The 11,455-nt window shown below is 49.8% G+C and overlaps 1 protein-coding gene, 3 non-coding genes and 1 pseudogene across 5 annotated transcripts in view; all 5 read left to right on the top strand.

The window, feature by feature from the left end:
- The window catches only part of LOC131111058 (uncharacterized), a 36,131-nt gene extending 30,209 nt beyond the window's left edge, over nt 1-5,922 (top strand). The window contains exons 3-5 of one of the 2 annotated variants that reach the window (XM_058064037.1): nt 679-782; nt 3,980-4,092; nt 5,396-5,922. In XM_058064037.1, the coding sequence (XP_057920020.1) occupies nt 679-782; nt 3,980-4,092; nt 5,396-5,477 (299 nt within the window). In that variant the 3' untranslated portion in view covers nt 5,478-5,922. Of the gene's footprint in view, nt 1-678; nt 783-3,979; nt 4,363-5,395 lie in introns of those variants that run through there. The other variant, XR_009121079.1, reaches the window with a different exon arrangement.
- trnai-aau (transfer RNA isoleucine (anticodon AAU)) lies at nt 585-658 on the top strand. The gene has a single exon. It is a non-coding gene; the product is annotated as a tRNA-Ile (tRNA).
- On the top strand, nt 1,077-1,148 carry trnap-agg (transfer RNA proline (anticodon AGG)). Its single transcript has one exon. It is a non-coding gene; the product is annotated as a tRNA-Pro (tRNA).
- trnaq-uug (transfer RNA glutamine (anticodon UUG)) lies at nt 1,270-1,341 on the top strand. The gene has a single exon. It is a non-coding gene; the product is annotated as a tRNA-Gln (tRNA).
- Nucleotides 5,923-10,230: 4,308 nt separating the features above from the next.
- LOC131111095 (5S ribosomal RNA) lies at nt 10,231-10,338 on the top strand (annotated as a pseudogene).
- Nucleotides 10,339-11,455: the final 1,117 nt, after the last annotated feature.

The following is an 11,455-nucleotide window of genomic DNA, read 5'->3' as shown; positions in this document are numbered from 1 at the left end:
TCTTTATGTGCTCCAGGAACAACAAAAGCCCAGGGCGGAAACTTACCGGCCCCCATAACCGACATCACACCACCCACCCTCGACAAGGCCGGGGAAAGGTAAAGAAAACAGCATGTCAAAGCAGAGCGGCAAAAAACCTCTTGGTCACCAAGACTCAAGGAGCAGATCAATGGGGGCAGTGGACCCCATTGTCCTCTTCAGACCACGAGTGCAGAGAATGCGGACCGTGAAGAAACGACAAAAGCCCCCGTTGACAACAACTAACAGTACACCACCACAAGGAAAACAGCATGGCGGCGACAAAAGCCCAAAACCCCCCAGGCCCCATAACCAACAGCGCACAACCCAGTCAACTGCGAAACACCCCCATCAAGGCTGCCAACCGACCGGGGAAAGGTAAAGAAAACAGCATGGCAAAGCAGAGCAGCGGCAAACCTCTCGCCCACCGTGACTGCATGATCAATGGGGGCAGATGACCCCGTTGTCCGAGAAGCAAAAATTCGACCACGAGCACAGAGAATGCGTTCTGTTAAGGATGAGTTAGTTGATTTGAGCTGGAAACATTTGATGCAAAGGTGTCCTGTGGTTGGTTAGCTCAGTTGGTCAGAGCGTGGTGCTAATAACGCCAAGGTCACGGGTTCAACCCCCATACTAACCATCCATCTTTATGTGCTCCAGGAACAACAAAAGCCCACGGCGACAACCCGCTGGTCTCCATAACCAACATCACCCCACCCACCGGTGAAACACCCTCGACAAGACTGCCGAAAGACCGGGGAAAGGTAAAGAAAACAGCACGTCAAAGCGGAGAGCGGCAACAAACCTCTTGGTCACCAAGACTGCAAGGAGCAGATCAAAGGTGGCAGTGGACCCTATTATCCTCTACCCAAAATTTTACATCACGAGTGCAGAGAATGCGGACCGTGAAGGAACAAAAAAGCCCTCGTCCACAACACCCCGCCCCTCATAACCCCCCCGGTCCCCATAACCAACAGCGCACAACCCAGTCAACTGCGAAAACACCCGCATCATGGCCGCCAACTGACCGGGGAGAGGTAAGTATTTGCCCAAGCAGGGGCTTGTTGGTCTAGTGGTATGATTCTTGCTTAGGGTGCAAGAGGTCCCGAGTTCAATTCTCGGACAAGCCCTCCCTCCCCCGAACTACTTTTCAACACAATTCCCAGAACACCACCATCAGTGAAGTTATATCAACGCTAATGTAATCTGACAGGATGTACTTCAGGGCCCGGCGCTGTCTCTACCCTTGCAGGTTCCGTGGTGTAATGGTTAGCACCCCGGACTTTGAATCCAGTGGTCTAAGTTCAAGTCTTGGTGGAACCAAGGGATTGTCCTGTTGCCCTTGTATTTTGAGGGCAAAAAGGAGGCGTTTGCAAGTGGACCTGAGACCCTGTCACTGGTCACCTGAACAGGGACTTGAATCCGGGACACTCAGATCAAAAATCTAACCTTCAGGTGACTGGCTCAACCTTTGCTGATATTTGGCTTGTCCATGTGGGCAGTTTAAGACCTCATTCGATCTTGGAAATGTCAATCCCGGGACCTGCCTCTTTCATTCCACTTCTTCTTCCTCCTCCAGTCATGCCCACCCACCGCGGCTGAAGCAGTGGCAATACAGCCTGAACAACAGTGTCAGTGTGAGCCCATAGAGGGTTACCTGAATCCCTCTTTGACAGAACCCCTCTTGAAATTGACTTTTTTTTTTTGTCCCGTCCAGCCATTGGGGCAGATAGTATTGTTGATCTAAATGCCCTTACATGCTAAACAGAGTTGCTCTGTGTCAGGAAAGGTGTTGGCTACAACTTTCCTGTACCATGAAATTTTTTTTGCTGTTATTTGATGTTTTTGTTATGCGCATTTGGAGCGACCGGACCGGAGCAAGAAGAAACACAGAAAAGAAGAAGAGAAGGTGGGGTGGGGTGGGGTGGGGGGGGGGGGGGGGGGGCAGTAGAGAGAGAGAGACAAAAACAGCAGCAACAAGAATTCCCATAACAACAACAGTGACAAACAGAACAGTTAAATGTCAATGATGGCTAAGGGTCACAATAGAGATGATATCAGTGAAGTGAAACAGTCCAACTTACCAGTAGCAATAGTAACAATGAAGACATGAACCATGATAGTGAACACAATTACAGCCATACAGTTACAGTAATTAAAATCTCACTGCTTGACATCATTTTTACTGTAATAATAGCATACCAATAGCATATAGACATCAGGGATAAGATGGTAGATTGTGTAGAGAAGCACCCATGTGCTGTGAGTGTCCATATGGAGGTGTGTACTTCTGTGTATATATTCATATATGTGTGCGTAAGTGTGCTTGTGTATGTGAATGCGAGTGTGTGAATGTGTAATTGTCACTGAGAATGACAAAAGGAGAGAGACTGCCTTCTACCACCCAGCAAACCCCGCCCCGCGCAGCCAGGTCAAGCCCCCACCGCCAGAGATCCTCCGGCCCCGTGGGTGTGAGCAAAGCCAAGGCCGACTCCCCAAGACCCGCCCCCGAAGCATCTCCCTGAAGAGACCAGCAAGAGGCCATGGAGGAGCAATCCCAACCGGCAACAGGGCGCCAGCAGGCCGGAGGAGATCCGCACCCCCGAGACCAGCGGGAGACCATACCCCACTAGGGCAGAAGGGCATCGAGGGCCACACACCTGTGGGCACAGGGGCGCCCCCGCCAACCGGGAGGGAGCCCATCCACGGCCGGAGGCGCCGCCCCCCGCCCCCCACACACCCCCAGGAAGCAGAACCCGGCCCGCCCCAGGTAACCCCAGGCCTGACTACCAACACAGGACCGCCCCGGCCAGGACAGAAGAGGCCCGGGCACACTGCCCCATGGAGGACCGGGCGGTAGAGATGGAACGCCTTTGCGCCAGACCCCCGCAAGGCCCCCCGTATATCTATATATCCCTATACACACACGCACACCCACACATATATATATATACATAATTATAATAAAACTAATCATTATTTATCTAAGTATTTAAAACAATAAATACATAAAATAATCTCAGACACACGCAAGCACACACTGTGGACGTCCCCAGGTTGGGCGTCCGGGGCATCACAGGGCGGGGGACCCAGGGGTCCCAGACCCACAACCAGGCCCCGAGCCCAGGGAGGTACGGACCGCCAAGGGATAGCACCCCCAGACTCCCCTCGACCACGGCATCGGGGCTACGGCAGTGTGGCAGACAAAGGAGCGGGCGAGGGAAGGAGGCCCGCACATGAGCAAGCGGAGGGGGCGTGCAGGCGAGTGGTAAGGCGAGTGGTAAGGCGAGTGGTAAGGCGCTCCACCGCGCCGGCCGACACCCGCCGGGCAGCTCACCCCCGTGAGGGAGAGCCATAGCTCCAAGTCATGGGGAGGCCAAGCACCAGAGCCGAGGAGTTAAGACCAGCGCAAGGCCACCGACGGACCCCACCATCCACCGGGAGGGCCGACCTCCCCCCCGTCCCCAGAACCAGCAGCGCTCCATCCACGTACCAGAGAACCATCCCTGACGAGCCCCAAGGCAAGACTGGGGATGGGCAAAGACAGGGACAGCGATGCAGCAGAGCATAGGACCAGTGGCAGCAGACACCCAAACGCCCAGAAGAGCACCGTCCCCCCAGCAGGCCCCACTCCAAGGAGCATGTCCCCCATCCCCACACGCCACCCAGGCCCCCGTCCCCATGAGCAGGATCAGGCCACCACAGCACAGCAACCCCAAGCCACCACCGTAGACTTCAGGCCACCAGCAGCGCGGACCCCGCTGCCTGGAGGCCGGTGAACGCCCCCCCCAAGGGCACGTTGGTGCCCGCGACCCAGGACAGACCCAGGGAGGTAGCGCCAACCATGACCCTAGGGGCAAGCCCCGGCATCAGCTGGTTTGAAATTGACTTTTAATTACTGAAGTGTGTGTGAGGGTTGCCTTGCTTTTATGCTTTTAAGGATGTTCTTTTTCGTTGGCAGGTGCTGAGGGTCCAGAGCGGCAGCCTGTTGGTTCCCTTTTTTCCCACTTTTGGTTTACTGAGTCACGGATGCAGTGTGGTTTGGATCCCTCCCATTATGTTACCGCTGTCGTGGTAAGCCCCAGCCCAGGCCTCTTTTCTTTTTGACTCCTCCCATCACCACTTTATTTGTATTATTCATGGTTTGTCACTCATTTTAAGATAATCGTTTAATAAAATAACTACTTTTATCATTGTAAATCACAATCTTGTTCTGTGGGATTTTGGGGATTAATGTAGAGTTTGTGATTGATCAAACCTGTTACATCCTGGGGTGAAAGTCCCCAGGTGGCGTTGTCAGCAAACTACCTACCCCGCTCGCTTAGCCACACACGCAATGACACCACAGCCCCTCCATGCAGACCAGTGATGCACCCAATCAGTCATCTGGGAAATATGGATTGTGTGTCCAAACTGGGGACAGATGCTTGTGTATACACCTTCAGAGATCAAGCACATGTCCTTGTTCCCATGTTTTTGTAAAAGTAGGAATTGAGCGGCATTGTTTCCACCCAGTTTCGAACCGGGGATCTTTTACATGTGAATGGGGATCAATGGGGAATGGGCTGTGAAGAGGACTGGCGAGGTCACAAAGCAGTTGCCAAACAATGAATCACGACGATGTGTCCAAAGTGGGGGCAGAATGACAATTGTCCAAATTGACAAATATTTCTCCTTTGTAGGGAAAATTGTAGTTCATATAACATGTTCCAGAAATAATGGGCTTTTTCTCAACAAAACAAGAAATCACAATTGGAAATGAGGCTTGAAAGGTTTAAAAGCCAGCTGTGAAGAAAGCACCTGAGCCAACCTCAGACTCACCTTAATGTCTCAGTGAACTCAAGGTTGGCTGGATGGGCGGGATTTTGAAGTTAAGGTCCTTTTTCCAAACTATTTGCCAAGTCACAATGCAAATCAGGATTATGCTGAAAACCGTGCTTGAACCAGGGACCTTCAGATCTTCAGTATAACGCCCTCCCACCTGAGATATTTCAGCTGCTAAAGTGGCTCTCAGTCTGGGCTAAAAGAAGGGCAGTGTGACACTGGGTCTGTGCCACATAAGTTGCTGTGTCCCTGGTCCAGTATGTTGTCATCTTGGGTTGGAATGTCCCCATGCTGGTAACGGGTGGGGAATACAGTCCGTTGATGAGAATAAGCGGTGCAGAAAATGGATGGATTTCATTGGTTGAAGTCTCCAGCTACCATAAAATTGTTCATGGTCCACTTTGGCCAATTGACACCACATCAAAGATGGCGGCGCGCACAGACGCAGCGGCTCACGGCTCTCCCTTTCAGTGCTTTTTTTGCTTATTTTATGTGTGTTTGTCTATGGACTCTATCCACGTATACATCGGCATTACACCATTACACCCGACAGGACCTTGTGGACATCGGCTACCGACACAAACTGGCAGTTTGCAGAGACTTTCATCGTCGACACAACATCCCAGACGAACTAGCGAGACCAATGGGCGCTCCGTGGATTGTTGTCGGGTCTGGAAAGAGGCGCAGGCGGCGTCGGGAGCACAAGCAGAAGCGGGGTCGCAGGTCCGGCCTACTGCTACGGCTACGAAACAACCCACATAAGCCACCCCTGCCCAGCCTGTACCTCACCAACGCCAGATCCATTACCCACAAAAAGGACGACCTGGAGTTACAGCTTGAGGGAAACCGCTACATTCGTGACTGTTGTGTTCTAATCATCACGGAGACCTGGCTCAAACCGACGATCCCCGATGCTAGCGTGCAGCTAGCCGGCCGCTCTCTACACCGCTGGGATCGAACAGAGGACTCCGGTAAGAGCAGAGGTGGGGGGGTCTTTATTTACGTGCATGAGGATTGGTGCAACAACAGCAAGATCATAGAGACTCACTGCTCCCCTGACATTGAGTACATGTCCGTAAGATGCCGGCCGTATTTTCTCCCGAGGGAGCTAACTGTTGTGATCGTCACCGCTGTTTACATCCCACCAGATGCTAACGCTAGCACAGCACTCTCTCTCCTGTTGAACGTCATCAATGAACATCAGCGGGCCCACCCTGATGGCGTTTATATTATAGCCGGGGACTTTAATAAGGCCAATTTAAAGACTGTACTCCCGAAGTTTCATCAGCATGTCAAGTGTCCAACGCGAGGAGCAAACACTCTTGATCATGTTTGCTCAAACATAAAGCACGGCTACAGAGCAACACCACTCCCCCACCTCGGACAGTCAGACCATCTCTCCCTGCTGCTCACTCCTGCATACACCCCCCTCAGACGCAGATCCAGACCCACCAAAAAGATCATCACCACATTGCCGGAAAATGCACTCAGTGAACTTCAGGACTGCCTCCAACACACAGACTGGGACCTATTTCAACATCAGGACCTGGAAACATACACAGTGACAGTACTAGACTATATCAAGTTTTGTATGGGAACTGTGTCTGTGGACAAAGTCATCCGGATTTTTCCAAACCAGAAACCCTGGATGACCAGCCAGGTCCGCTCCCTCCCCAAAGCCCGCAACTCTGCCTTCAGGTCAGGCGACAGAGCTCTGTACAGTACGGCTCGAGCTGACCTGAGAAGAGGAATAAAAACAGCCAAAGCGGACTACAACAGGAGGATAGAGTCCCACCTCTCCAGCACGAGAGGTGTGGCAGGGACTGCAGAGCATCACTAACTTCAGAGGACGTGATGTGATGTCAGGAGACCTGAGCGTGTCTCTGGCAGAGGAACTCAACAGTTTCTTTGCCCGCATTGAAACACCACAGCCACACTCATCTTCTCCAGCCCTGCCCCCAGCTCCTCCCGGCCCCACGACGACCCCCCCCCCCCATTAACTGTAAGAGAGCATGACGTGAGGTGTGTGCTCCAAGCAGTGGACCCCAGGAAGGCCCCGGGCCCTGACAGCGTACCTGGAAAGGTTCTCCGAGCATGTGCACACCAGTCCGGAGTCTTCTGCAGGATTTTCAACCTCTCCCTGGCCCAAGCAGTCATCCCCACCTGCTGAAATCCGCCACAATCATCCCCATCCCGAAAAAGTCACCCGCATCCAGCCTCAGTGACTATCGCACTCACACCCATAATCATGAAGTGCTTTGAGAGACTGGTCCTCCAGCACATAAAAGGCTGTCTCCCCCCCCCCCCCCCACTCGACCCCCACCAGTTTGCATACCGGGCGAACAGATCCACAGAGGACGCCATCGCCATAGCCCTGCACGCGGTGCTGAACCACCTGGAACAACAGCACAGCTATGCCAGGATGCTCTTTGTGGATTACAGCTCGGCCTTCAACACCATCATCCCGGACATCCTAACTACAAAACTGGACACCCTAGGCCTCCCTCCCCTCACATGCAGATGGATCAAGGACTTCCTAACAAACAGACCCCAGACTGTGAGACTCGGCCCCCACCTTTCCTCCACCCGCAGTCTGAGCACCGGATCACCACAGGGCTGCGTGCTGAACCCCCTCCTGTACTGCCTCTACACACACGACTGCAGTCCGGCCCATGAGAGCAACATCATCGTCAAGTTTGCTGACGACACCACAGTGGTCGGACTGATCTCACAGGGAGACGAGGCAGCTTACAGGGAGGAGGTCCAGAGGCTGACGACCTGGTGCTCCGACAACAACCTAGCCCTGAACACGCACAAAACAAATGGAGATCATCGTGGACTTCAGAAGGAACAGAAGTGACCCCCCCCCCCCTCTACATCAATGGCGAGTGTGTGGAAAGGGTCCACACATTCAGGTTCCTGGGAGTCCAGATCTCCGGCGACCTCTCCTGGACAGACAACATCACAGCTGTCATAAAGAAGGCCCAGCAGTGTCTACACTTCCTGAGAGTCCTCAGGAGGAACAACCCGAACAGTGAGCTGCTACTGGCCTTCTACCACTCGTCCATCCAGAGCCTGCTGACCTACTGCGTTTCCACCTGGTACGGAAGCTGACTGAGTCGGACAGAGGGAGGCTTCAGAGGACAGTCGCGGCAGCGCAGCGCATCATCGGCTGCCCTCTCCCCTCCCTGACGGACATCTACTCCACCCGGTGCCTCAGCAGAGCTCGCAACATCATCAAGGACAATTTACATCCCGGTGCTCAGCTGTTTGACCTGCTGCCCTCCGGCAGACGCTACAGGTGCATCAAGGCAAAAACAAGCAGACTGAGAAACAGCTTCTTCCCAAGAGCCATCACGACCCTGAACTCAGACATACAACGTACAAATGTGCAATATTTTCCATCACTGCCTCTGTTACTATCTCAATCATATTTATTTATTTAACAACCTTTACAATACACTCATATGTAACTTTACTCATCTGTATACACCAGACATTATTTGCACTATGACCCATTGATCATTGCACTAAAATTAATATATCTGCTCCTGCATATGCTCCTGTGCAATACTATGTGTATATTTTGGATATCTTGTATATATCTTGTTAAATAGTCTTTTTTTCTCTACTTTATATACTTTTTTGTTTCTTTAAACTTGACTACTTCACTGGAAGGAGAAGCTCTCCAATTTCGTTGTACATCTTGTATAATGACAATAAAGGCCATTCCATTCCTATGGAACTTTATGCTGAGCCATGTGAGGTACGCCATATGGCTGAGACGGAACCTCACAAAGTTTGAAAAAAAGAAGATACCCGTATGGACATACTTTGAGGCTAATGTAAAGAAGGCCATGTTGATATGCCGGGCCGCCAACCAAGAAAGCTTCGAGAACTCTTTTACAGAAGGGAGCAGCCTAATCTCAGTAGCAGACAATGGCAAAATAATGTTCAACTTATAGGCTAGAGAGAGGACAGGGAAAAAAACATTATAATAGTAATCGAAAATAATAGTCATAATAATAATGACAACGATTACAAATATATATATATATATATATATATATATATATATATATATATATATATATATATATATATATATATATATATATATATATATATATATATATATATATATATATATATATATATATATATATATATGATTTTTAAAAAATAATAATTAAAAAAAAACGCAGATCTGTGATGTACTGTTGTAAGTTCTATAATAAAAAAATAAAAAAACGTCCGATCTCAGACGCTGAGCAGGGGCCGGCCTGGTTAGAACTTGGATGGGAGACCGCCTGGGAATACCAGGTGCTGTAAGCTTTTTATGGTTTCTGCTCTTGCCTGACAGCAGAGGGCGCTGTTTGACACTTTTTGCTGGAGTCTAGTTTGGCCTGCATCGCCTTCAAATAGGATCTTTTCAGTTGACCTGGTAGCTTATGGCCATGCTACCCTGAAAACGCCCGATCTCGTCAGATCTCGGAAGATAAGCAGGGGCGTGGTTAGTACTTGTATGGGAGACCACCTGGGAATACCCTAACCCTATCTTGAAGGTTAGAATCACATGGACTGTGAATTTAGCCATGGCACCAATGACAACAAGGTAAATGAAATGTACCCCCTACTGGTGGCAGGTGGCAGCGATGACAGTGATGATGACTCGGACAACCATTATGGATATGCCTGACTTGTTTCTGACTTGTACTTTGACTCAGATGACGAGAACACTTCCGTTTAGGTGTAAGCACATTTTCTGACAAAGATGACCTGCGAGTAAAAACCGAGAGGACAGCCTAGGAGCGACTGCAAGCAGATAAAAGCGTGATAAACAGGAGGGAAATGTTAGAATAAAATGTAGATACAAGTATTATTTTGTTAGTTATCACCCTTATATCAATTTGCTAAGACAATAGAAAGTGTTTGAATGTGCTGAAGAAGGAATGTTCCCGTGACCCTGATCAGAGACCCCCAGTGACCCCCAGGTCCTGGAGGTGCCTGGATGCGCCAACAGCAACTCTGCAGATGCTCATGTTAATCCTGCAAGAATGTGTCAAGATAAGAACTCGTAAAACATTAAAAGTAATTGCTCTCACATACACACACACACATAGACAAACAAATACAGCTCGTGCAACTGCCTTCTACCCCCCCCCCCCCCTTAGAGTTGCACGACCATGTAGTAGAGACCCCCAAAAGAAAATAAAAAGAGGGGAGTGTGAACTGCATATTCAGAGTGGAGCGGCATGTCACTGGGTATGTGGTTTCACTCTCCTCGCTGCGAGCAACTTTGAATATTGTTGTCTGTCTCTTCTGTATTTCTGTATTTAAGTGTTTTTACAAGTGTCACAGGAGTTTGAACCTGACATTGACCTGGCAGCTTACGGCCATACTACCCTGAAACCCCCCAATTTCGGAAACTAAACAGGGCGGGCCTGGTTAGTACTTGGATGGGAGACCACCTGGGAATACCAGGTGCTGTAAGCTTTTTATGGTTTCTGCTCTTGCCTGACAGCAGAGGGCGCTGTTTGACACTTTTTTTCTGGAGTCTAGCCTGCATCACCTTCAAATAGGATCTTTTCAGTTGACCTGGCACCTTACGGCCATACTTCCCTGAAAAAAAACGGTGAGAGCAGTTGCAGAGTAGATCACAGAGAGATATTTTTTTAGATATATTCCGTTTTTTCTTTTCTATTTAAAGTGTTTTTTTTTCTTAAAAATTCTCTTTTGTGAATGTTCAGGGAGTGGGCCCGCTCCCCCCTCCCTGTCCTCCCCCACCCCCCAAATTTGTGGCTGGTGGGGGGAGGGGCACTTTTTGTTTTAAACAAGCACAAGTCAAGCTGGTAGCCAGGGAGCCATCAGACAAGGCTGCTGCCTATCCTAGGCAATTAGCTGTGGCAGTGGAAGTCGTGGGTGAGGGGGCCATTGCACCACTGGACAAGGGAATTGTTCTAAACTGTGGAACCATGACAGGATGCAGATTTAAAGGAAGAAATAGATACGAAGTCACAATGAAGGATATGGAGGGTAAAAAGAAGCTCTTGGATGGTCTAGGAATCCAGAATTGCAGGTTAATTGCCTCTGAACCGTGCAGAGATGAACTGACTGTTTCTTTTTTAAGTCACCCGGTATGTGACTGCAGCTGTCTTTCTGTGCTCTGATTGATCGTAAAAACTTTCCAACTCGAGAAAAACTGTTCTTTCTTCACAAGTATGTTGGAGGAACTGCTAAGAGAGCTATTGAAGGCCATTTCCTTGCAGGAACAGAAACGGCTTATCATGCTGCCTGGGGCATACTTGAAGACAGATTTGGTAATCCATTCATTGTTGCCAAAGCATACCGTGAGAAGATATATGCATGGCACAAAATTAGCCCCAAAGACAGCGACAATCTTCGCGAGTTTGTTGATTTTCTAAACAGTGTGGAATCAGCTATGCCATATGTTCAAGGCCTACAAACACTAAACGACTGTGTAGAAAACCAAAGGATTATTGCCAAACTACCAGATTGGTTGAGCTCGCGTTGGAACAGAGAAGTTACAATTTATCAAGACGAACACAAAATGTTTCAGATATTTTGTGCAATTTCTCAACATGGAGGCTCG

The sequence above is a fragment of the Doryrhamphus excisus genome, unplaced genomic scaffold (assembly GCF_030265055.1).
Source record: "Doryrhamphus excisus isolate RoL2022-K1 unplaced genomic scaffold, RoL_Dexc_1.0 HiC_scaffold_24, whole genome shotgun sequence".
Classification (NCBI taxonomy): domain Eukaryota; kingdom Metazoa; phylum Chordata; class Actinopteri; order Syngnathiformes; family Syngnathidae; genus Doryrhamphus; species Doryrhamphus excisus.
The sequence above is the reverse complement of the archived record's forward strand: the minus strand, read 5'-3'. Positions and strand labels throughout refer to the sequence as shown.